The sequence below is a fragment of the Filicampus tigris genome, chromosome 2 (genome assembly GCF_054856515.1).
Source record: "Filicampus tigris isolate MCC_2025a chromosome 2, RoL_Ftig_1.0, whole genome shotgun sequence".
In the NCBI taxonomy this organism is placed as follows: Eukaryota; Metazoa; Chordata; class Actinopteri; order Syngnathiformes; family Syngnathidae; genus Filicampus; species Filicampus tigris.
In genome coordinates, this window is record NC_141218.1 from 10,911,068 (window position 1) to 10,938,505 (window position 27,438).

At 41.3% G+C, this 27,438-nt stretch overlaps 1 protein-coding gene across 26 annotated transcripts in view; it reads left to right on the forward strand.

Annotated features, from left to right (window-relative positions):
• Positions 1-5,039: 5,039 nt before the first annotated feature.
• The window catches only part of map7d3 (MAP7 domain containing 3), a 37,067-nt gene continuing 14,668 nt past the window's right edge, over positions 5,040-27,438 (forward strand). For 3 of the 26 annotated variants that reach the window (XM_086024520.1, XM_086024522.1, XM_086024521.1), the window contains exons 1-9: positions 5,041-5,228; positions 15,370-15,468; positions 15,736-15,816; positions 18,391-18,554; positions 18,698-18,809; positions 19,626-19,709; positions 20,989-21,093; positions 23,250-23,342; positions 24,297-24,395. In XM_086024520.1, coding sequence (XP_085880646.1) covers positions 5,183-5,228; positions 15,370-15,468; positions 15,736-15,816; positions 18,391-18,554; positions 18,698-18,809; positions 19,626-19,709; positions 20,989-21,093; positions 23,250-23,342; positions 24,297-24,395 — 883 coding nt within the window. In that variant the 5' untranslated portion in view covers positions 5,041-5,182. Of the gene's footprint in view, positions 5,229-13,716; positions 14,053-15,369; positions 15,469-15,735; positions 15,817-18,390; positions 18,555-18,697; positions 18,810-19,625; positions 19,710-20,988; positions 21,094-23,249; positions 23,343-24,296; positions 24,396-26,754; positions 26,881-27,438 lie in introns of those variants that run through there. The other 23 variants (XM_086024530.1, XM_086024532.1, XM_086024531.1 and 20 more) reach the window with 16 other exon arrangements.

The window sequence follows — 27,438 nt, forward strand, 5'->3', positions numbered from 1 at the left end:
CTAAACACAAGATCAATAAAGTCCAGGATCTACTACTTTATAAGGACAACTTTTCATTGAACAGCAAAGTGCTTTGAGTCAAAAGACACAAACTCATGCGTAAACTCTCTTATGATCACACAAATACAATACACGACCCCTATGAACACCGTAGTTGGCTGCGCCCCAACCCCTCTCCCTTCCTCTATTGTGGCGCACCTGTGGAATGGGATTTGGTGGTGCCCTGTTGGCCCTCTGGTGGACTTTAATGCCTCCCATCCAACACTCCCCCACCCCATCTTCACATGTGATTTTCTGTTTGTCTTGTATTAATGTATGCCTGTTTGCTGAGGTCCCCCCCTCTTTCCCCCAAATCCCACACCCTACTGTGCTTCCCTTACATGCCTTCAGTCAGGTGGCATTGTTTATTCCCCTCCCCCTCCCTTAGGCTTTTCATTTCATCTGCAAAAACGGGACACTACAATAGGCGACCCGGCGGAGTCCCGTTCTAAATCGGTTGGTGATTGTTTTTCTGTTTCTTGGATGCGTTGTGTCTTTTTCATTTCGTTGCACCGTGTGGTACAATGACAAGAAAGCTATTCTGATTCTGAGTAGCAATTTGTGCTTGAACTGAGACATTTATACATAACATTGAATTCTTGTGCTGTGACGGGGATTTTATATTCGCTATCTTCTGTTGTGTTCACTTTGAGTGATTTGATCTCATCTGAAATGACATTTCTTGATTGGCTCACTATCTTATATTTTGCTTTACCCTTGACTTACTCGGTTTCTTTTTACTTTTGTTGCTCAATCAACTCAGATCAGGACTTCAACCCATGGCCTGAGGGAGTGTTCCCTGACTCCAGTCTGTGACAATGATGCAGCTGAACCATGTGAGCACCCGTTGGAGACTCCAGCTGAAGTTCCCTCACAGTGGTCTTCACGTGTTCAACCTTACAGTGAACAACATCCACACCCTGATGCCTTAATTACTCCAGGCCCCGGGAAGTTGTTGAAGAAGATCTGAGTGATACTGCTGCACCCTGGCCCAGCCCGAACGCTGGTTGCCAGGATACCAGAAGACATTCATACAAGCGAGCACTTTTTCTGACCCACTTTTGTTGACTTGCGTCACAGTTGGTCCACACCATAAAAAAGGACATCTATTGCTTTGGAGTCCTAAGCTTCGACAAAATCGAGATCATTGATCTAGAACCCCACATGCGGCTTAACTTCCTGTTTACCGCGTCAAACAGATGAAAGGCCCTGTGGCGAAAGCATGTGAGATGGACCAGAACAGAGGCGTTAGTGTTCATGGTGAGGGAGAGAAAACTTAAGTGCAATGAGATAATGTGATGTTCTCTCATTCAGAGGAGTTCTTCGTCGGACGGGGAGCATTTCTTTTATTTTTAACGCCTGCAGATTCTTCAATCCAGGTAATTATATCCATACTTCTTTTATCCCTTGAATTTGTCAATTTTACCAAGTCAAGAGTATATAGGACCGACTTATTAGTTGTAAATTGCAACATTAGTTTGATGTGTATAGCTCTATGAAATTCAGATCCCATACCTTGATGTTGTATAAATTAACCCCAACCACCCCCCACACCCTCATTAATAAAGTCATTAATTTAAACCAGTGATTGTCAGTGTGGTACAAGTACCACTAGTAGTACGTTGGCGCCCTCTAGTGCACAGGTGTCAAACTCAAGGCCCAGGTGCCAGATACGCCTGTCACAACATTTTATGTGGCCCACTACAGCAGTTAGTGTGTCTAATACTTCAGGTTTTTGCTAATTGGATTAGTTTTGTTTTTTTGGGTAGAAAATCTGTGCGTAAATTGTCATTTTTCCTTGCTTCATTTGATGTTACAATTCTTTTCACCAAATCCCTTCTTAACCTACACTGAGCAATAGTTATAATTAAATATTTGCTTATCACAAATTTTCATGACTTCAGATTTCAAACTTGATTTGTTGTTAGTAATATATATGATAACAAACAAATAAATATAAGAACAGATGGTTATGACTTACTTTTCAGACACTTTTCAGGGTCATAACATGACATCCTCTGAGCAAAACCACAATTACCATATGGCAGGGATGTCGCTAGATTGGGGCCAGCCAAGTCCCTCCAGCATTTTATTTGATATTCTAAAATATGTTTATAAATTCTTTTCTCAGCCCCATGTGGCCCATATCAAAAATGAGTTTGAAATCCTGCTGTAGTGGTAGGTGAAAAAAATCACTGCCCCAAATACAGTTCAGTTGTATTTAACTTTTTAGTATGACACATACTAAAGTGGAAGCCAACCCAAACATATATTTTTTAAAGGTGTTCTATGCAGGCCCACTAGTGGAAACACAGCATTCTGATTAATATTGTGTTTGTGGAATATAATCCAACCGTTTTTAGCCATCTCTGGGGGCGGCTATTTTGTCACGTGTGTCGACTGAAAATGACATCACACACACTCAGGGCTCAGATAACGACCAATCATAGCTCAGCATCAGAAAACAGGTGAGCTGTGATTGCTGCTTAACTCATGTCACATATTAATCATATTGCCTTGTTTGAACTAGTGGGCCTGCATCGAACATATTGTTGAAAAAAAAATGTTTGGGTTGACTTCTTCTTTAAGACATTTTGTATTCAAACTTTTATTAATCTACTATTTTTATTTACAATTTATGTGCAATACATTATAATTCGATCATCAAGTAAGTATAATTGTTATTTCCTCTAATTAAGCACAGTGTTAATGTTCAAACTGTGCATAATGCAAAGTGGCTTCCAATACTATTAAATATCCTTTTTTGTGTGTGTATATATATATATATATATATATATACACACAAACACACAATTAGAAGGGGGTAAAAAAGTTTGAGAACTGTTTGGGATGTAGTGAGCATTTATTTACACTAGGGGACGCGCTTCACTCTTTTGAAAATTCTTTACCCGGTCCCGCCCATCACATGACTGTTTACTACTTGATAGAATAACCGCAACGGAACCGAATGAATATCGTGTCAAAGTAAAAGTACAGTTGACGCTCGTTTTTCGCAGGGAATAGTGACCAGGCCGACCCGCGAATAGCGAAAATCCAGATATTATTGAAATGCATTTATTTTTTTATTATTAGCGTTTATTTATTTATCTATTTATTTATTCGGTTATTTAGTTAGTTAGTTATAAACCCCCCAAAATCTTTAAAAAAATACTTTCATCTTTCATGGAAAATAGTGGGCAAAAAGCAATAAATCACGGGAAAAAAAGACCCCTAAAAAAAAACAAACAATAAAACAAAACAAAGCAAAAAAGGAGAAATAAAAACCTGCTAACCATAATTACATAATTACAACCATAATTTATTTTGCCGGTGTTTTATGTTCGTGTTTTTATGTAAACCGATTGTTGCCTTGAGCATGCATGGGCGTTTTAAGCAATCGTTTAATCTATTGTGAATACATATAGGCTTTATTTGCAGTTTTGATTCACATATTATTGCATTTGTGTGTGAACCAGATCTTACTCACATTACATTTCTACAATATCACTTACTTAGATATGTATTTTTTGTTTTAGCTAGGCCAGTGTTTCTCAAAGTGTGGTACGAGTACCACTAGGCAAAGCAGGGCAAGGCAGTTTTATTTATATAGCACATTTCATACACAAGGCAACTCAATGTGCTTCACACAAGCAAAGAAACGACACCTACAAGCACTTACAAACACAACAGTTATCAACCTTCAAAAGAAAAGCAGAGAAAACGACATCTTACAAAAATTACTAGAATGTATGTTGACAAGATGTAAACACATTAAAAAAAAATGTTTTAACCCATTTAAAAGTAAAGTAAAGCAATAAAAGTGGGTTTCTTATATATTTAAAAGATTTAAAATTGCTAAGAGGACCTTAATCAAAGGTATGACAAAAAAGTGAAGTTTTTACACTCTGGGTTAGACTTCTTTTGGCATCTTATTTCATTTGTGTGCAGCATAATGGCTAAATGAAGCTTCACCATGTTTACTTTGAACTCTGGGCTCCACTAATTGACCCAAGTCTGCAGATCTCAGAGCCCTACCCGGTTTATTTGCAATCTTCATTTCATTGTATTCAGGACCCAAACCATTCAGTGATATATAGACCCAAAGGTAACATATAAAGACTGAGCAGAAGTGGTCCAAAGACTGACCCTTGAGGGACCCAACATGTCATGGCCATTCGATCTGATTAAAAACTTCCAGTGGGATCAAAGTTACTCCTTTACTCTAAGTAAGACCTAAACCGTTTTAGGACTAGTGGTAAGCTGGCACTCTTTATATGAAGTTGCTGAAATACAGTAAGTACAAAAAACAAAAATAAAAATAGAGGAAGAGTACGGAAGCGTATTGCATTCACATGAAAAAAAAATCATTTTTTTCTGAGTATTTTTTTTTTGCCTTTGTTTTTTTTTTAAAAAAAAACTGTTTTTTGGAATATTTTTTTTTCTATAACAAAAAATACACTGAAAAACTGAAAAAAAATTCAGAAAAACAGGAAAGAATTTCAGAAAAACAGAAAAAGAAATTACTCTGAAAAACAGAAAAAAATCCATAAAACAGAAAAAAATTATTTCATAAAACAAGAAAAACAAAAAACAAAAAAAACAAAGCCCCCCCCCAAAAATTACTCTGAAAAACAGGATTTTTTTTTTCATGTGAATGCAATACGCTTCCGTAGAAGAGTACAACACATTTGCATAAATCTTATGTACTGTAAAAAAAAGTGCACATTTTACTTTTACTTTTATGGGCAATTCTCATGAGGAAAATGAGAAAACCTGGTAGGCTGGATGTCTGGACATTTTAATTGAATCATTTAGCAATAAAAACACGTCCTAATTTTTGCTGAGAAAACTTAAGCCTAGTACTTGTTTGTATTTTAATATTCGTTATTATGGTTGTGCTTGGAGAGAACGAGAACGAGATTTTGCGACTGATTCAGCGCTGCTTTTACGACGTTCGTTTCCCCGGAAACGAGGCACAGTGTTGCTCTCGATTTAATCGCTGCTCTTTGACGTCCACGTCTCCTTGGTGTCCGGTCCCAGCCTGACGACTGCCTGCCAGCTCGCTGCCGGTCGGTCGCGATGTGTTACGCGCCCCCGCTCTAGAAAAGAAAGAAAAAACACACTCAGGAGGAAGCTTATAGAAATGGCGGAGGGCACAGTGACTCTTAAAGGCTTGCGGAGCCAAATGGGTAAGGAAATGTTGAACTGCAATTATTTTGTTCGAGTTGTGCTTTTCTTTTTGGCGGTGATTTGAACGGGCTGCAACGCGGTCAGCTTCCCCCTCCTCCTCCACCAACTCGGGGCTAGTAACGTTAGCTCCTCTTGCCGTCACAATGGACCGCAAAATGGGACACTTTTCCACCAAAACAATTTATATGTCGGAAATATAACGTGGAAAGGTTACATGTTGGGGTCACATCCCAAAGGGGAACTTAACGACTCGGTTGAATAGCACTGGCTTAGCTAATGCTAAGCTGAAGTTGCAACGTTATCTTCTTTGCCGGACCGCGATGACGTTTGTTCGGCGACTTTTTGCGTGAACCTTGTTATTCAACATGTCGCGAGTAGTTCTCAACTTGAAACGAGACAGGGTAAATCAACATTCAATGACTTCCTGGCGCTTAGCATCGACAGCGTAGCCGCGTTAGCTCATCAAGATCATCGAGTTTAAGAGTTGCTTGTCAAGTGTGCGTGAGGACTTTTGCTCCTGTTTGTAACTTATTTCTAATTTTTTACCCCGAACCAAGTTAATTACTTTATTTTAAGATAATCTGATTGCCAGTTTGCTAATTGGTTTCTTAAACCCGTTTCTCGTCATGCCCTTTGGTTGCAAGTCTATGTTGTTGACATATGGCCTAACCCCCTCCCTTTATCTCTGCAGGGTTATCATAACAATTGTCTGACCTGATTTTTTTCGATCAAGCATCAGTGCCACACTTGCAGACAGGCCGCATAGAGAGCTGATTCATTGATAAGTGTTGCAAAAATGACTGCTGGCTGCATATGTGAGGTTTCAATCTGTGCAGAGACATGAATGCACATTTTGTTTTGACTGGGGTAGCAGCTGACACTTTTTCAGTGTGTTTCAGAGACGAGAGAGGGAACGGGGGCGTAATGCATACCCGGCGTGGGCGTAGGCGGGTGTTACTCCTGGCAACAAGTGGCCACATTTAGTGCTGATGGTCTTCCTGTTTCCCCCCTTGCTCTTTTCCATCCAGCGCTTTCATACCGGAATCATCGGCTGCCCAGATTTGCGGTTTTATGAAAATACGGTAAACCCGTCACAAATAGCGAATAAACGCAAGTAACTGTCACCCCCTAAATCTACTATATCCTATGTTGATAGTTTAAACTATAAATATAGCACAGATTGTAATCGCAACACTTGAAAAATATTTCAAACTCATTTTAGAGCATTACTCGGTCTTCTGCCTGTTACTAATGATTATTTTAAAAATGAATCAATCGAAGACTCGCTGTGGTGACCCCTGAAATGGAAAAGCCGAAATTCACTTTTTCTTCAATTCAAAAACAGGAAATTATTTCAAATTGAAAGTACAGAAAATACGCAATCATCTATGGATTAAGATTAAATTTAGAAGTGCAAAAAATCTATATATTTTTCAACTACGAAAGCAGACTGATTCTTTCTGTTGAATGAGAATAAAAAAAGTCGAACTGAATTTGGGGGGGGGGAAACAGAAGTCAAAACAAAATAAAACTGACTACAATGAAAAATCCAAAACTTTTATTACGCTAGTAATCTTTTTACTACTAACGCCTGTTTGTCAAAATATATTTCCACGTGAAACTGGTCAGTGGTGCAAAAAATGTTGAACTGCTGAACTGTGCTGAAAAAATATCAATGACAGACACCATCCATTCATCGACATTGACGCAGATTTCATCGTTTTACAGTCGGCTACAGAAAATTATAAGTCGTGACATTACAAAATTAATTCAAACATCAATTGTGCTCAGTACTTGGACATTGTTTTTCCACTTAAAAGGTGTAAAGGTAAAAGGTCTTGTTACTTCACAAAAACTTCTCGTTGATATTCTAATTCTTCACTTTGCACGTGTGCAACATTTAAGCCATGTTTTACCCCCTCCAAATTGACACGCTTAAAGGCGTTGGACCTTCGAGGTCGCACTGCAATGTCAGGAATCTCGCTCATGTGCATGCCGATTTCCACAAGAATGCAGGCAAGGAGAAATGCTACCCGGTCGAAATGATGGTGTTCGTACCGCTGCAAGGTTATCAATTCTTGCCAAATTATTAAAAGCATGAGAAGTATTTTTTGAAATTGTTGGACTCAACCACCACAGTGGAGCTGCTTCAGTTTCACTGTGATTTTGTGTCTCTTTCTATTCGCTTTGCTCCCGTTCCTTCCTGTGCTTTTATGTAAAGCCACTGGTCTGACGCGCTGCATCGGGAAGGTCACGCAAACAATTTTGAATAGCAAAACTATGTTTAATGTCTTGAGCCAAGGTTAGGTAGGTATATGTAGTTTCATTTTTGACTTGTCTGTAAAAGTCAGCCTTATAGAAATTGCTAGGCCGGTGTCAATGGGAAATAACAGATAAAGGACTAAGTGAGAGAGAATGAGGTCCATCTGGAAGACTCCCCGGGGTTGTGTCAGAGTGCCAGGATGCACTGCAAATAGCCCAGGCTTACACCTTTGCATGACAAGGTCTGCAATAATCCTGTCCAAGATCTGCCAATGTGTTTAAAAGGGTGCATGTGCGCATGGGACTGTGAGCAAGGTATCAAGTGTTGACTGAGGAGCTGTCGTTAAGCCAGCCGCAGGATGCTGCCAGACAAAATGGCTACTTTCCTGTGATGATGCTTTATCCAGGCTAATTGACAAATGAGGTGTTCAGTAAGTTTATGTCATATATCCTCAAATAACGTGAAACCCCCGTTTATCGCCAGGATACGTTGCAGACTCATTTTTGGTGATAATCTGCGATAATGAGACCGTCTATATATAACAAAAAAAAAAAAAGTTTATGCAAAATTCTAATGTGAAATGACAGAAACAGAAATGAGCATAGCTGTTACATGAATTATCGGCCTTCAAACAACTACTTAAAAGACGGACACTGAAATTCACTTTTCAAGGAAGATAAACTTGGCGTGCAAACAATGTGACAATGAATGCATACTTTTAATACTGTCTAACTAAACAAATAATTAGCATGACCGCATTAACAAGAAAACGATGCCCACACTAGGGCTGCCATGATTAGTCGACTAATCACGTCGACGATCAAAATCGTCGACATTTAATTTTATTCGTCGAGGTGCCGTTTATTTATATATTTATTTATTTAGCACATTATTTTTCTTTCGAGACCGCCGCGTCTCACTCCTCTCCCGCTGGCTGTTTTTCTATCTGCAACGCACATGCCCAGTGGTGGTAGTCCGGGTGATGTAAACCGAAGCATTGTGGGTAAAGTAGTGTAAGCCTTACTCTGTAAGGGCTAATTCGTGTTGGCAACAGAGTCCGAAAGTTACGGCGCATTTCACCAAATATACTCAATACAATGCAAACCTGCCTTTCATGGCAGCACGATGGGGATGGAAAAAAAAAAAAGGAAGCAAGTTATGGCTTATGCCTGATTTCATATCTGACATAGGCACAGTTGTGTCTAGAGGCTAACTGCAGTTAGCATACACACGTTACGGTGTGTTTGATGTTAACGCTCCTATTTGGTACGCTAACACGTCGTAGCATCTTCTATGGATTAAGCAGCCATTATTCAGTAAACTCGCGTTGATTAACAACCAAACCTCTGTGTGTTTATGCCCGTGGTGGACATCGAAGCAGGAAGCGCACGCTTGCTCTCTCTCTTTCTCTCACTCGCAAACAGAGTGATGTTTTCTTGAACTGGGAAATATCAGCACTCAACACAAAAACGACATGTGTGCCACTCATCGGTATCACATAACAATAAAATCCATAATTAAGTTTGTTGTAATATACTATGTTATAGTGCAAAAAGTCATTTTTTTGTTTTCCAGGTGCATACAATATTTTGATTGTGTAGATCAATTTACTACTTTTAAATTATGCATACTCGTGAAAAGAATAACAAAGCCTTTTTGATTAAGTTTAAATTAACACAAAATTAAAAACCAATACAAGTGTTTATTTTAGTTTTCTTTAGCACAGAGTATTTGCCCAATTTACTCTTGATTTCACTTCCTTCCGTTTAAAAAAAAAAAAAAAAAAAGTCTTGGTGCCCTAGAAGAGTGAAATATTGAAGTACTTCTTTTTGTATTCATTATTTCACTGTATTAGTGCAACTCTGCACAGTGTATAGTTTTGGTTAAATTTTAAAACGCACTAAAGAATTACAGCAAAAAAATTTTATGGCAAGTGTCTCGCCCCCAATTAAGTCTCTCCTTTATTTATAAACATGTCAGGAATGATGGCTTGAGTTGCAAAGTTTAATACAAGTTGAATGTACTATCGTCTTGTCTTCACAATTAGTTTGTACATAAAGAATTTAAGCTGTAAGCGAATGATGCTTGTTATAAGAGACGCAGCTTGCTGCTGCGATTTCCCGCGATTTATGTTTTATCCGATTAGTCGACTAATCTACTGTTAGTGATTAGTCGACTAGCAAAATAATCGTTTGTGGCAGCCCTAGCCCACACACTATTTGAAAATTAAAATAGCTTGGCTAGGATAAACGACTTACTAAGATATAAATAAAATATGTGCAAAATGTAACCAGACTCTCAATTCAACAATTTTTGGGGCCAAATGTGATGTTACTGGTAAAACTAGCAATATAAAATTCTCTAGTTTACATGTAGTGCGTCACTATGGTAGCAGCAGATGCAAACTACTAGTGTACAGTTTGCCCTCACTAGTAACTAGTTTTTCTACTAACAAGTCCTAGTCCTTCAAACAGTGTGCAGAAATCTCATACAGTAGTGGGAAAAAAACTACTAGTCAGTCATAGTTGTTCTAGTTAAATACTGAATTATCCTACTAGTGTGGATAAAGACAAAACTCATAATGGACAATTCAGCGCACTGATACGCCATCCACTTTACAGTAGTAAAACACTCGGCATCTACCCACCCAGAGCCTGCTTCAAAGTAGCCATTAAATGAACTGCAGTATTTAACAACATTACAAAATGTCAATCTTTACAGAACACATTTCTAATTTACACTTGTCGCTCGCCAAATGCTACTATGACCCCTACTCCAGATATTTATTGTTGGCCGTATGCGCTTCAGCGTGTCTGTTTTGAGAGGCTGCTTGTTGATGTCTTGCGGTCTTGCTAGCAATTTAGAGAAGTAGCGCCCGATTAGCGCTGGAATCGGAGCGTCCGTTTTACGCGGGCTTGCCTGCTTCCTCTTCCTCGACTTAATGACAAGCCCCCACGGAGGTCTGCACTGCTGCTCGCCATAATCAGCCCCAGACTGGACTGATTGGTGGCCGGACAAATGAGCGTCGCTTCGAGCCCGCTCCTCCTAAAACGTTTTAGGCAGGAAGTGTTGACGGAGTGGCCACTGTTGTTTGTTCATATGCCGCAACTCTCCTCAGGGATGTGGTGCTGAGAGGCGTCTGATTGGCTTGTCATTTCTATGAGCACACCTGGCTCTCTTGAGGCCCTCAGAGCACTTCAATTAACACGTGAATGTTCTTTTCGCTCCATGGTGACCGCCTCTGCGCTTATTTTCTGTTGTCGCGAGGGAAGCTGCTCAGGCCAAAGTACGTAAGAGTATCCCATTGATCATTTGAGTAATGGGATACAAATCCATTTTGCAATATTGAACACAAATTGCATGTGAGGGGCAGGTTTTAGTATTGTCAATTTGAGGTCGCTATGCTCACCTATTGTAGTATCTGTCACGTTGGATGCGTGTGCCTTGAAAAAGTGAGGCCTGGCCTGGTGAGTGAGGGTGTTGAATTGGAATACATAGCAGAAGCTGCTAACTGTTTGCATTTCTGGTAACTGCCTTGCAGGGAGGTAACTCTCGTCGTTTTCGTTGTGGTAAATGAAGAAATAATAAAACGGGTTTAACAGTTAGGCTTGTCGGCAGATTTGGGAGGAAGAGCTCTTGTGCTAGAAGCCATAGGGATTGTACAGGTGTACCCAATGAAGTGTACAGATTGTACGGCACTTGCTTTGGCCATTGTGTCATCTTAATGCAGCCATGAGTCATTTTGTCTAAGTCCACATCCTCTTTTCATCCACGCTCAGCATATCACTTGGCAACAGTTGCCCGGTTGTACACTGTGCTTGGCATCTATTTATTGATCTTGTCTTTATGAATACAAGAATATCTTGAATGAGTCATTATGGAACCCGTTGCTCTGTTTTCTCCCTGCAAATGATCCTTCAGCACACAGTGGCTGCCTGCTTTATCTCTCTTCTCTTTTGAGGGAAGGATAATGCGAGACGTGTTGTACCCTTATTGCAGTATATCCAAGTTCTTGGCTCACGTTTCACTGATCTCGACAGTGTCACATTGCTGGAAAGAGCCATTCGGAAGTGTTGCTATATTTATTAGGTAATTTGCCATAAACACGTTTATTTAACTCGTTCACTTCCGTGGACGTTTGTATTCGCCAACTGTTTACTGCGATTGACATATTTTTGTCAAGTACGTTTCTCAACGGGTTGGCATGCAAGATGGTCTCGCCCAGCTCGTCTGTGAAATTCAGGTTTGTAAACCACTGGAATTATTATTAACAGATTCCTGTAGATGGCATTGTTGCATCGTATAGGATTTTAGATCTGCACAGCTTTTAAATTGAAATTGAAGTTGAAATTGAAATAGAATTTTCCTTTCCATAATATGTTCTATGAGCCCCCACTAGTCTAATATTGCGTTTGTGGAATATGAATTAAGCCGTAAAAATCCACCCATTTTTATCCGTCCCAGGTAGCTCGCATTTTGCCTTGCACTTCCACTTGCTGTTGACTGGAAATGGCATCACAGTGACTAAGCGCTCAGGTAATGACCGTCACGAGGCTCACCTGTTTTCTGGCTTTGGTCATATGACATTCCTAAGCTGAGCCCTTGGGAACTGTGATGTCATTTTCAGTCGACATCAGAAATCAGAATGCTGTTTATAGACTTTCTTGCTGTCAAGAAAATGTTGGACTTGATTTCAGTTTTAAAACTCTTGATCATTTTAGTAACTCGGCTTTGACAGCAGCTGCCAGTGAGCGAGTGTCTTATGATTTTCCTCAAGAAATAGAAACATTACTTGGCACTCGTTGCAACATATTAGCACAGAGTCCATCATTGTTATGGCCGCAGTAAAATCTGAATGACTGAATGAGCGAGGTTGGAGGCAGCCTTTTTTTTTTTTCATATCACATGACAGAAGATCTAATTTGCCTACTCGTCAGCAATTCAGTAGTGCTGAGAGTGCACCGTCGAGAAATGCAGTGAGGACGAAGCTGATGCAGCTTGATCAGGAACTGTTTCCTTCCTGCAACTTGCACCACTTTCCCTTGGTGAAGAGGAAAGTGCTATTACAAATGATTAAAAAAAACAACCGTTTTGTCACTCTTGATGTTCGTAGTGTTGGAAGGAGACATTGAATGCCAAGGCAGAGTTTCTTTCCCTTGGTGCCAGTACAGTATTGCGTTCTCAAATTCAAGTGCGGCAAATCTCTGGAAACAGTTTTGATGCCTCAAGTTATGGAAACCTTCGAATGAAGCAACAGCCCATTAAGCCCAATATTTGGAAATGTGTCATGATCTGTAGATTTTACAGTTGCTCGGTAAAATTCCAGTCCATGGTTGACGTCCAGGAAATTACTTCCATCGGAAATACTGCGAGGTGAAGAAATTGGTTCCTGCACAAAACATTTCAATTGGAAAACATTTAACTATACAGGCAGGGTTTTAAAATAACAGTTGAACGTTTCTGATTGTTATTCAAGTATGCAGATAAGCTAACCACTTTAAAATAAAACTAAAAGTAAAACTACTTGGCTGTTGACGACACCTGACAAACACAAAACGGAGGACAAATGACCAGGTCTTGTCAATGGTTTCAACACTTTGTGTGACTTTTATGACACATTTATTCCAGAACATTTTGGTTCGATCATCTCCAAATTGTGTTAACATTTGGATCATTCGACTATCGAGTTTCCACATCTGTATATGACTGAAAATGTCACTTAAAAGGTTTTAACTGCAGGCATTGGCTCCAATTTGCCGCTGCCTTGCTCTCAGAAAATGTCGAACGCAGTCTGTGGAGTGGGCCGTGGGCTCGGTCTAATGGCTGAATGGCCGGATTGTTCTGCTTCAAAACCAGTGAGTCACTCCGCAACCATCATATGCAAACAAAGCACAGAGAAAACAGCTGATTTGAAATCAAGTGCACGCTCATATGCCTATGTTGTCTGACGTGACCTCACTTGTAATGGTTTCTCTCCAATCAGTGGCTCTCAAATTGGAGTCTGCAAGCCATAGCTTGTGGGGCAAGAAAATAATTTGAAATGATACCTGTTGTTTGTATGGGGACCAATGCGTCACTAAAACACAGAACTCATTGCTTGGTGTGAGAGCCAATGCTTTGAAGTGTTATCGCAAATCTCTCATCATAAAGATTTAACGCACTTGCAGTAGTAGTAGCATAGCAGACAGTGTTTAATATACAGTCTGCTGGTAGTCACGGAAGCAAACAGCTTTTGACCGTGCTCATAGTCTAAGTACATGTTATCCACCTGCTGTACTGAATGATACTGCTCATTTTGTTGGATTAAAAAAAAACCTTCAATACAAGAAGACAAAAAAGGAACTTTGAGTCCGTGTGAGTAATTCAAAGAAATTCAAATCATGGATAAGATGATGTGCTACTATGGACGAGTCAGAACTACCTTCGACGTCCAACATTGAAGCTAATGGTAAAACAGAATTTCTGCCATTACACTTGGGATATGAAAACTTGTGGAGCTCCCAAGAAAAGCAGTCTTCTATTTCCTTTCGCTCACCGGATTTTGCAGCGAACAACCTGAGGTAATCTAAGCATCCTGTGTGTACATCCGGCAGATTCGATTTTCTTCCTCATCTCTTATTTCTTCTTCGGCTCTTATGTACTGTTTGCCCTCCTTTTACATAGACACTGGATAACTCTGATGCTTTTTGTTACTGGCTACGTTTAAGTTAAAGAGGTGGCATGAGTTAGAAAAACATATTAAAATGTTATTAATGAAATGTAATTACACTAAAGAGCGCTGTGTTTGAGTGAAAATTGCACCACGTTCAAGAGAAGTTTGTGTGTTGTGTTTTGTATTTTACCTATTTTGCTATAGGACACTTACGTCCACATAATACTACCTAAAAAAAAAAATACATTCAATCGTGAATTTAACGCTTGCATTGAATAAAAGAGAACAAACACGAAGCCGGCGGCAGCCAAGTACTGCAAAGTCCGCGCTTATGTGAAGCCGTCATCGTGCAAAAAGGCTTTGAAAACGACTGCACAACAGCAAACGTCTGCCATAGGCTTACAACACTTTCACAAAACACCTTCTTTAAAGGTCTTAAACCATGAGTGATAAATAAAACAATGAGCCAACTAACCGCGTCTATAAAGTGGATGTTAAAATGAAATGGATACTTACCCCCGTGACGCACGATCGAGGGTCCTTCCGCAACGAAGCATCACATTGATTCATATAACAAACAAGCCAACTTAATTCAGCGAGCCTTACTATTTTCACTCGTTACTGCCTAAAAAACACCAAACCAAAACAAAACACCAGACGGTAAATAGAGGCGGCCATTACACCACATGCCTTCCGCGCAATGAGGAAACGGAAGTAGTATTGCCACACCTCTGCAACACTCAAACATAAGTTGCCTTCAAGAGTGGCAGCGTATGTGTTTTTGTGTATTTGCAATTTTCACTGCTTTAAATTGGCTAAAATTGCGTTAAAATTACAGACGAAGTAGGGACGTAACATTAGAATCGATTTGTGGGGAGAAAAAAAAAGAAATTGGACATATAACAGACAACGACTTTATAGATTTTTGTCTAAAATGGGTAACTTTTGAAATGGGCATCATGATAGTCATAATTAACTCATTCACTGCCAGACACTTTTGGACCCTCTTTTACCCTAACGTTTGAAATAAATAGAAAAAAATATAAATAAATTCCCGCGATTGAATGGCCGGACTGTGAAAAGTCAAATCAATTCGTCAGTGGCAGTGAACGAGTTAACTGGTGTTAAGATCATGAGGTGGGTCCTTGGAAAAATGTCTCCTCTTTAAGGGGACTCAAAAAGTTGAGAATCACTGCTCTTAAATTGTGCACTTTCCCTGGTCCAGCGGCAGCTGCGCAGGCCCAAGCCGAGGAGCGGCGCAGCCAGGCCGTGAGTCCAGCACCTCCAGCAAACGCAGCAGGCAAACCTCAGGGCTGTCGGCCAGGTAACCCGCTCCACACCCCGACGCGTCTTTATCGACTTGCATGCTCTGAACAGTTTGCTCCCAAACAATCCAATTGCCGCCCCCTACTCTGCATGGCTTATTGCAGGGAGGCGCTGAGTCATCACCTCCTTACTTGACAAGCTCATTAATGATAGCCCCCCACCAGCACTCACGACTTGGCGCAAAGCTGTTACTGTAATATGTCAGTGTAAGCGGCAGCCTCCATCAGTGTACCGTTTTTGATCGCGTTGCCGCACGTGTTTACAGTCCTTGACGGCGCCACACTTCGAGTGGACGATCGGCTGCGAGTAGCAAAGGAGAGACGGGAAGAGGCAGACAGGCAACAAGGTAAAGAGACAATCAGTCAACTCTGATTTGTTTTTGCAAGCCTTTATACACAACTCCCAAAACGTTAGGCCGGCTGCACACTGAACGACAAAGCTGCACGTGACTCGCCGCGCACCGAGGGAATCGCACGTCTACCAACACACTGCAATAGAAAAACTGAGGTGTATTGGGTGTAGACACTCCCCATACAGTATACTGTACTCATTACTTTATTGAACCCCAAAAACATGGCATGACTGTCAAGAAAGTAGGGGTTTAACGGTACGCTAAATCACGTTTTGGTTCGGTTTTTTAGAAACTTCGGTTTGGTATATTTTCGGTACAAAAAACTGATTTTATTTATTTTCTTTTTAAATCTATTTTGAAAAGATGACAAGTAAGCTGTACTTTTTTTTTGAAAAAGATAAATAAAAGCAAACCGTTCGGGTGATATTTTAAGAAATTACACCAGAATAAAAAATACACTAACAATAAAGGTCTCTTAATTTTGTTTAATTTATGAAGACACTGAAATCTTTAAACACTCAGCAGCAACAGCCTATGACACATCTAAGTATTCAAGTTAAAGCCAAGTTGTCATTACATTACATATACACACTTTTTGTGATGAAAAAATACATACAATAACAGTTAAAATCATTGCGAACTATCTTAAAAAAAAATTTAGAATGAAAAAAATACAGTAACTTTAAAAAGTCTTTATGAAATTGTATACACTTTTTAGGCATTGAAATAACGAATTGGGTTAACTGTGTTGTGGTCGGATTTGTGTGTTGCTGAGTTGTGATGTTTCCGAGGTTCATGAATGCATCGTAAAGCAAGGAGTGGAGCAGCGGAGAAAGAAGAGCGTGAGCAGTTGTACTTGGATTAATAAAAACGTGATAATTAAACTACGTCTGACGGGGCGTGTTCCTGGAAGGCGCTACAATATGATAAATTTAAGTTTGACATTTTCGCTCCCTCACCTAAGAAATATTCACAGTCGGATGATGCCGTGCATGTTAGACGTGCTACCTGCCGCCCATCTCATGTAGCAATGTCGGCACCCAACTTTCGGACTTAACCACGTACCTTTCCCCATGGCGATTTTAACAGGACAGCCAGAATGTTCCCGAACAGCAGACCGCAGTGTACGCGGGGACCTTCGAGCTCTGGCTCTTTGACTATTGACTCTTGTCTATTGACTCTTAGCTCAGTCAATAGCGCCCGTGCGTAAGATCGCGCTAATAAGTGGACCGAACCGAACGCAAGTGGGCCGAACCGAACATGCCATACCGAAACGTATTAATACACCCACGTGTACCGTTACACCCCTGCAAGAAAGATGCGGATTGCCACAATCGCTTGATGACACTGTGCGGTGCTTCCGAATCCGACTTAACCGACCATTGCAAAAAATGACAGGTGGCCACTCACCCCTGCACACTTTACCACACGGGCTCCTTGCGATGTGAACTGTGCGATCATGTAACAAGTTCTGAGGCTCATCAGAATCAAAATATGTCGTAACATATCACTTCTTTTAATCGGTGAAAAGATGGAGTGTCAGTCAAGGTTGCTCCAGCAAGATTACATGGGCGAGAATAAAGACGTAAAAATGGGCACTTATTGAAAGGTTCCTATTCATTTAAATTTAAGTGACACGGTATGTACTCGCTTATAACCCAAAAATGGACTTTTCCGCTGTGTGAAAGGGTCCGTGCATTTTGGCTGTAATTTGCAATGTTGACACATCGTGCAACTGCGATTCAATTTTTCAATTCAAGTGTTCAGTTTTTGAATTGCCGTAAAACCTTTGGCTGAGACTCACAGAACCCCGCAGTGTAATATCACGAACGTTTTGGCAGTGTACATGTCATTGTAAATCCATATCTGCTAGTAGTTATGAAACCTTTGACATAGAATAGACCAAAATGTCAAATTAGGAAAGAAGCATTCGAAATTGATCACACACCTATTTACGATGATGCATGTTGCCGTTGCCATTAAAGAAAAATGAATGGTTCATTTGCATGCTGAGTCAGTCAATTGAATGCTCATTCACACATGAGAAATGACTGTTTTTAGTGTCTTGCTCAAGCGTACTTCAAAACCTGGGGGTTGAACCTTCAGTCTTAGGAATCAGTTTACCCCCTCAGTCAAGACTTGGGAATAGGCTGACCAAACCCAGTTGCCTCCATGACAAGCGCTATTTGTTGTTCCACAGAACACTTTTCCACTCCTCAAGAGTCCAGTTGGTGGCTTTGGTGATGTAATGCTTGCAGGCAGCTGCTTTGACCTTGGAAGTCAGAGCCTGAACCTCCAGACGCACACAGTTAATTCAGATTTTCATACCAGAGCAGGCTTGGAACCCCCTCGGCGACTTTTACATACTTTTACAAAACAACACTCTAGCGTTACATGCTGGAGTGGCTGTGGTTCCTGAACAGCACTTATAGATGATCGTGGTATATCTAGAATGTGAGAAACTTGAGGACTGTATTTGATTGTCCATATTGTGTCTACAAAACCAAGCCATTTCGTTTTAAATTGGAAATTTAAAATGTACTATTCCCTCTCTGTCTTTGTGATCAGCTTTACGTGAGTCTCAGATCATGGAGCGCGAGCGCAAGTCCAAGATGCAAGTCGAGCGTCAGCAGGAGGAACGTCACAAGAAGGCCGTGGAACAGCGACGGAAAGAGGAGCAGAAGCGTCAGGCTGTGGAGGAGAAGAGGAAGCAGAAACAGGAAGAGGAAAAGGTAGTTCATGGAGGAGGCCTGCGCCACTGGAATGTTGCTCGATTAAATGATTATTCCTGTGATGATAACGCAAATAGACAAGGTCTCTTAATTCTGTTTTTTTTTTTTTTTCCTCTCTCTCTCTCTCCTTTTAAATGCGGCAGGAGCATTACGAGGCAGTGATGAGACGAACGTTAGAGCGAAGCCAGCGAGCCGACCAGAGACAGAAGAGATGGTCCTGGGGAGGGTTGTCGACAGACTCGGATGGGCGAGCAGGTAATGTCTGTTTTTGTTTTGGGCTATTAAAACATTGTGTATTACATTTGTGCCACTCCTCCACTCATTGTTGCCGTCAATGGCCACTCTTTCTATGTCAGCACTTCAGGTCTGTTTACCAAGATCCCAAATACCTACCGATTGAGTGCTCTTAGCAACTGGTATAAAGTTGGTAGAAACCACCGTTTTTAGAAGAGGGTTTTACTCTTTAGGTAGCTCTAATGGTTTTCACCATGGCACATTTGGGAGGGCAAAAGTTTGAAGTGATGGAATTGGCAATGTTAGTAGAAGAGGCAAACAAATTAGTGAGTTAGAGAAAATAATTTGATCGCTCTGGTAATTTTTAACTCAACCGGAGTGTGGGGATATTGGATTGACAGGTTTGTACCCATCCTGTGTAATCCTGCGATTAAAACATTGGACAGGACAGGACACCCAGAAACGTGCTCCGGGAGAGGCCAGCACCAATTATCACAATGGTCTGAAATGACCCGGACACAGAATTGCAGATTTAGAAAGAGTTTTACTTGGCATGACTCCTTCTTGTGACTGGCTCCAAGATAATTAAGAAGCTCCAAAATTGCCTTGCTGAATAGACGATGTCATGATTTTTTTGTTGTTGTTGTTGGTATTCCCCACCCACCCACTCACCCTGCTGCCTCCCAATTTGCCTGCCCTAAGATGGCAGTACGTTGCGTGTCTACCTGCCTTTCAGACAACGTGAATGAAAGGCTTCATCTCACAATGCTGGGAAGTGAGATCACCATGCCTCGTGTTTGCTATCGCTCCTCCGCTGAGAGGTTTCTTTCCCCACAGGAGACTCGGATGCCAGCGTCTCATCTCCAGTAGCTATAGTAGTCTCTCCTGCCTCGCCAGAAAAGCCACCAAGGAACCGACAAGGTTTTGTTTCAGATGTGCCCGCCAGTTTAAATCCGCAGCATGGGCACATGTTGGTGCTACGGACACTTGGGTTATATTGTACCTTCTCTTCCTCACACCTTCTTCTGCAGCCTAACACCGACGGTTAATTAGATGAAACCTTGAAACCTCTCCCTGCCAGTGTGCTTTCAACTTTCAGGGAGTGTTGCTTTAGGTCGTGGTCTCACTCACACTTTTGGGCAAGGCCAGGTCATCACGGCAACTCTGCATGGAAGCCCAGTGAAATGCAAGGCTGAACTAATAATGTCGCATTGAGTGCAGATCATGCCATGTTGTGGCTACTCGGTCTGCTTTACTAACTTCACCGCATGACATGAAAGTACAATGTGGTGGTTGTTGCTGGGGGAAAAAAAAAGTTTTTTTAGCATGAAATGGCAACACATTCCTTTGTCTCATGTGTCAGTAGTGCATTTAAAAATCTCAACTAGGTCATTAAAGTGAAAGTCAACGCAAACATTTTTTTTTAAGACTGTGTTCTATGCAAGTCTATGCCACTAGTTGAAACAGGACATTCTGTTAAATATTGCGTTTGTGAATTAAGTGTTAATCCACTTGTTTTTAGCCATCTCTGGAGGCGGCCATTTTGTCTTCTGTCGACTGAAAATGACATCACAACTGCTCACAACGGCCAATCGCGGCTCAGATTCAGAAAACAGGTCAGCTGATTGGTCGTTATGAGCAGTTGTGATGTCATTTTTAGTGGCCCCCAGAGATGGCTAAAAACGAGTGCATTTATATTCCGCAAACGCAAAATTAATCAGAATGCCCTGTTTCAACTAGTGGGCCTGCTGGGAACATATTCTTGATAAAAATATGTTTGGGTTGACTTCCACTTTAAGATAGAAACACTGTAATGAGATTCATGACAGGACCTGTAGCAAAAAGTCTGCCTTTGTGATGATAAGGTCCCAAAAAGATTACAAATGCCTGTCCGTATGCAAACCACTCCTGCAAAAAGCGTATTGTCAAAATAACCTCTCTTGACAGTTTCAATCAGAACTGAACATTATCTTTGAAAAGGCAGATTTTTTTTCGACACAGGTCCATACTAGAGCTTATTAGATAGCATAGGTGCTCCCAATATTGTGGCCGGTGTTGTTATGAGAAAATAGTGTTGGCAAATATTACTCATTAGCACCTTTTGCACCCTTCAGAGCCCTCCTCTGTGTGCAACTCCCTTTTGAGCTATCTGTAGTGTAATCCCTCCCTTGTTTGTCCTTCCTGACCCCCGGACTCGTAGACAAGCGCTCCACATCCACCATCAACCTCAAACAGCCGTCAGATGCTAGCATCACCAAACGCCTGTCCTCATCCTCCGCCACCCTCGTCAAATCTCCTGACAAAAGTAAGTCTCCTTGACACTCCCTGCCCACTGCTCTGCTTAACCCACCCTTGTATCTAACCTCCTCTCCCGCCCAGTAGTACTTTGTTTCATGCTATTTTATATTTTAGAATGGTGTCAAACTCGAGGCCTACAGGTTTAGGATGTTCATGGCATTATTCGTATTTCAAACTGTTACTTGTCTGCAGTGTTCATGTTCCCACAAAAAGTAGACAAACTATTCTTTTTGCACTCTCCTAAAAAGAAAACTGTTGATGTTGCATTTTAAATGTCATTAAACACCCTGTGGAGTGAATTAGAGCGCCTCATTGTCTGCCGCGAGTGTGCACGTTTTGGAGAGAAGGTGGAAAAAAAAAAAAGTCTCATGTGACAGCCAGCATCTGGACAGGGGCTTTACTCCGGCGTGACCGCATTAGAGCGCCTCGTTGTCATGACGTACAAAAGCCCCGGGGGTTATTCCAGCCACCTTACACCCTTAAAGTGAGGACGGGCCCCCGAGGGGCCCTCCGTCATCTGTCAAAACAAATTGCTGATGCACGTCGTCAGCTGAGTGAGTACATGTGTGAACATGTTATACTTTTAAAAGCTGAGTTTCTGGAGATTTGAACGGTGCCCAATATTTTACAATGCAATCATATCTGCAGACTGAGTGAGCATTTATGTTAGACAATCGTAGATCTAAAAACAAAAAGGCGACTCACGAATATGTCCAACTCCATCAAACATGGTCCCATGACATTGACAAGGGTCCAATCAAAGTATTCCGATAAAATAGTGAGTCCATGCCAAGCTGCAAATGTTACCAATTTCCATCAAATATCACTATTTTTTTATGCATTTGCGATCGTAGCTTCGCTTAGCATGAGCGGATTAGCCACGTACACGTACCGAACGAAAGGCAACGAAAGGCCTAATCCTTGGCCTTTGATTGACATGTCACTTTAGCCAATCTGCAAGGGTTTTCCCTTCAAAGAGACCTACAGAAGCCAATGAACGACCGTGCATAAAAAAGTCACTCCCATTATAGATCCTCCGTAGCTTTGGCTAATCACAGCGGAACTGACTGGTGACTGACACATTGGATAGCCAATAAAATTCTTGAAACAATGATATGGGGTGTGTCATACAAATCCTCTTTGAATAAAAGAGACCTCGTTGCGTAAACGCCTTTTTTTGTGCTCCGTTCTCCTGCGATCTGTGCGTAACAAAACTCTCTGCTATCGCGAAGCATCCTTTGCTGTTGTTTTTTTTGCGTGTAAACATGGCAAAACAACAGCAAAAAAGAACTACACCATTGTAGCATAAAAAAAAAGCATAGCAGCCTTTTTTCCACAAGTAATCACACAGGTCACCCAATTGGGTGCACAGGTCACCTGTACCTTTCCTTAGGAAAACATGTGTAAAATGCTCATTTGTTGTAGGATTGTCAAATTTGAACTGGAACTTGGGGAGACCTTAAGCTTTGGTCCTGTAGTGTTTTCAAGCCCTAATCAACATTCTAAATTCATTTTCAAGGCAGATTTTGTGAAAAGAAATTAGACAAAGATGAGATTCGCCTTTTTTTCTGTTTTCAAATATCCATAGTTCAGTGACATGAGCACTTACACAGATTCTGACTGTTTGGGAGAAAAATTCAAAGTGTTATCTTCAAAAAGAGACCAAAACTATGCTGATACTCCTAATGGTTCAAGAACATCTACAAATTTACTTTGGGTGCACCTTTTTTAGGCGTTTTTGTCAAAGTTGCCAAAAGGTTGCCCTCTGCTTAAGGTGTTAAGCAGACATATTTTTGCGGGTCAAACGTAGTTATGTGTAGGCATAAGAAAGATGCTTGGTGAAGTACCATCCGTTTTTCCAGGTCGTAGAAAGCGGTACTTTTTTCTTAATGTCCTGAAATCCGATTGGTGATTGAAACTGGAACAAAACCATCAGCCCAAGAGCCTTGTGTGACCTCTGACCCCAGGTCTGGCCTTATCCCAGCCTTTGCACACGGCCTTACTGGAGCAGACTGTACAGTAGAGCTTCTTGACGATGAGATAATTGTTTAACTTGATTACTTGACTTCCTTGATGTCCAAACCCGGGATTGGATTTGAGTACCATTCATTAGGTAACATGGGGTCGATTTCACCATTGAGTATTGTCGTCATTGTCTCTTAGGTTTTAAATCCAGGAGTGCGTCTTGTAACCGTTTGCCTCGGAAAGACAGTGGCGCTAAGGAGGAAGGCAAAAAGCTGCAGGTGGAGCTGACAGGTGCATAGACGCCGCTCTGTGCAACACTACATTTCTCTACTTAAAGAGGAAGTCAACCCAAACATATTTTTTTCAAGAATATCTTCTATGCAGGCTTACTAGTTGAAACAAGGCAATATGATTAATATGAAATATGAGTTAAGCAGCAAAATCCACCTGCTTTTTGCCATCTCAGGGGGGCGGCCATTTTGTCACTTCTGTCGACTGAAAATGACATCACACACCCTCAGGGCTCAGATAACAACCAATCACGACTCACCTATTTTCTGAAGTTGAGCTATGATTGGTCATTATCTGAGCCCTGAGGGTGTGTGATGTCATTTTCAGTATTAACAGAAGTGACAAAATGGCCACCCCAGAGATTGCTAAAAACGGGTGGATTTTGTTGCTTATCTCACAAACACAATATTAATCAGAATGCTGTGTATCAACTCGTGGGCCTGCATAGAACATATGCGTCAAGAAATATGTTTGGGTTGACTTGCGCTTTAACACTGCAATCCATGCAAGTAACTTATCACTGGGCTTGATCAATTTTCTTCCTGAAGCGGGAGATAAAAACCCCAAACTTTCTGATGATAATAGGCGTTTAATAGTATAACACAAAAACAAAAAAAGTCACTGATTTGCAAAATTGTACTAATTACAGAAGAGTTCAGTGCGAAAGCGTGATTGAATATGAATAGATCATTTTTTTTAGTGGCAGCTTTGGAATGCCAAGCCCCAATGCCAGTGTCTAAAGCCCTAGAACCGCTTACAATGGCGCCTATGTGTGCCTCCGCTCCCGTCTCACTTTTGATGAAGATCACCAGTTCGGCATCAGCTGCCGTGACGCTTGCTGACTCACACACAGACCATAACTGCACATGACCCGTCGGAAACTCTCCGCGGGGATGTTCTTGTTGACTCTCTCTCTGTGTCTCGTTGGCCGTGACCCTGCGCTCACGTCCGTAGGTGCTTCCATGAAGAAGAGGAGTTCGTCCCTCACACGAGTAAGTGTGGGCAGAGCACAGACTCCTGCCAAGGCTGCTAAGGGGACAGCAGACAATCAAGGTGGCTAGCATGGAACAATCAGTCGATCGCTTTTTTTTTTTTTTTTTTTTCATGCTTCCATCTAGCTTTTTTTTTTTTTTTTTCTCCGGGTAGTAACAGGCATGATGCTCTGACGTTAACAGCTTGCTGATTATGAATCTAAAAGAGATTTTGTGGGGTCATATCTTCATTTATGTCAGTTAAGCATCATTAAAGTATCCTGTGGTTTAATCGGGCCTACAAACCCCCCTGCCCCCTAAAAAAAAAATCTCACATAAAGCTGAATAACATTTTTGGCAACTGCTCATATCTTTGACGCGCTCCTCCTGTCTATGATTTGCCTTTAACATGATATGCTTGCACTTCTAACCGGATCCTTTTGTACTGCAACTAACCCCTCAGTGTCATTTTTGCAATCGTCGACTCCAGCAATGGTCTTGTTGTATGTTCCCACTAACACCAATTGTTTTTGTTTTGTCACTGTGTAGATTGTGTTCTCCCCTCCCCTTACAGATGACGTCTTTCTAGCTGGATATACGATGCTATGCTTGTGCTGTATCAGTGCCATCCCTTCATAGCACCCACAAGCGCACCCAAATCCCTTCCAAGAGTGCCAGCGTGCAGTCTGTGTTTTAATCACCAAAGCTTTTGTTTGTCCTTTAGACTCTGCAGCTCCCACTGATGGAACACATTGTGACCTCAATGATAAATCTCTCTCTCTTTTTTTTTTTTTTTTTTTTTAAATTTTACATGTATTTGTTTCTTAGCAGGATTGCTCAAAGTATATTTTGGATTAGGAATTGGCGTCATATCATTAATCAGGCGGAAGGTGTTGGGCATGTATCATTGAGTACGTTAATCCAGGTACACACAGGATGTACAATGTGGTGCTTGATCTAAAATAGGATTGCTCGACCTTGGCAGTGATTTGCGCTCTACTGAGTGTCACTCGGGTCATTGTCACTGTTCTTTTAGCCTCTTAATACCTGGGTGTGTAGTAGCAGCCTGCTAGCACTTCAAATGGAAATGGCATCTGTTAGTAGCAGATGTATGTTTAGTTAGAAACTCCAGCGAGACGTGCGAATCCGCCACTTGAGCAGTACATTCAGATGATAACCCTAATCTCTTGAAACTCTTTCACTCTGGTGTGATTTCTACTTTTGTAGCACAGGTGTGATTTCTACTTTTGTACCTTCAGTTCTTGTCATTTATAGATGCAAGAACTCATTTTTTTTTTACGGCTGTGAATTCACCATGCAAAGAAGTTTGTCCAGTGCAAGATGAAGTTAACTCATTCACTGCCTGCCATTTTTTTCAAAGCAAAGTTCCCGTATTGCCTTTGAGAACTTTTTGATTGATCTCTCAAGACGCACAAAATATGTTCTGTAATAATAGAACCTATTAAGAGTAGACTCTTTTTTTTTTTCACCAAGACGTTTTTCTTCCTCGTTCTATTCTGGAGTAATTAACAGAAAAACCTGAGTTGGTTTCACCCAAAGCAAGGTTTTCTTTCCCAGAAACTGTGAAAACACATGCTCAGTTTGTGGTGAGGTGCCTGAACTTGTCAGATTCCCAACGTGATGGCATTTCTCTCCCTCACAATCGACCTGACGGGCTGAGATTTACAGCTATCTTTATCTTATATGTACTCCAAAGCTGTGCTGATCTCAAATCCAAAGCGAGACAACACTACCATCTGCAGGGATCTGATAGTGATACAGTGCTTGACAAACTTAAATCACACGCCTACCTGTTGAAAAAACGTACTTGATGAAAAAAATGCCAATGGTAGTAAACAATTGGTTTCCAGTTATCAAAATGAAACGTCTCTAGCAGTGAATTAGTTAATTTGACGGGCACGCTAGAAATGTTTTCACAGTCGAAGACGTTAAAGGACTTACTGTACTCTGCAGTTTTATACACTCCCTGTCTTTTTTCCCCTAATAATAATCGTTTGCTGTTCACTAATGGTACAGTGTTTTCTCTTTCCCGCCAGCACACCTTCCACTGCCTTAAGGAACCATTGATTTGACCACACTGTCGACTTATCCAACTTAGACAATCTCTGGTCTGTCTCAGTACTCTTCCATGGCCTCACTGCCTTGCTATTCTCATCAAATGATTTCATTGATGACCAATAGAAGTGAAAAGCCCTGTGAGACTATTGAGACAATCTTTTGGTGCATGTTGTTGATTCTCTCTTGATGGTTAAATCACATGGTGACTTATCTAACTGACACTCCTCCACCCCCCACTTTAACCCTTTCTTTTTTGTCATTCTCTGCTGCTATTCCCAAATCCCCCCACCCCACCCATCCCTGTCCTTGATTGTTCTCTTCTTTTTTGGGGTTTCATTTTTTTCGGTGGGCTCGCCACGTAGCTCGCAAGCAACCAACTTGCACTGTGGACGGAGGGGTCATTAGTCGCCTGCTCACTCCCACCCAGGCCTCACTAGCTAGGAGCAAGAGTGCTGCCGCCCTTTCCCCTGAAGGAACAGATGCTCCAGGTAACCGCCCCCCTCCTCTCACATAGCAGAGTTTTATAGAGGATGGTTCCTCGCTCCTCTCTCTTGTGCCCCTTTTCCACTGTTCGGTACAGTACCTACAGTGCGCCCTCGGTTTAACAATGGCGTTCTGAAGCAACTAAAGCTTGTATGCAAGTCGGAACGCGCTGTATTCAATATTTAGCCTATGCAAACCCAGTTGGACATTAACAATTACATTTATATGAAAAAACATGCTTAGTCCATTTATATAAAATATACATGAACAAAAGGTAAGTACGGTTGTGAAAAAGCCCGCTTTGTGCTTCTTGTATCCGGAAACTTTGTGAGTACTGTGGTAAACCAACGACCCCCTGAACTTGGCCCAACATGGCTCTACTTGCTATTGATGCTTTTCCACTGGTAAAATCAGGTACCATGAGCCACTGTTTCTATTCACCAGTAAACGTGGGATCCAAGTATGCCAAGTCAATACCATGTACAACTTGAACCAGGGCTGCTAGCTTACTAGGCAGCACATTTGTCAGTGCCACCTGTATTGTAAAATTGTCGGCTAAGTCT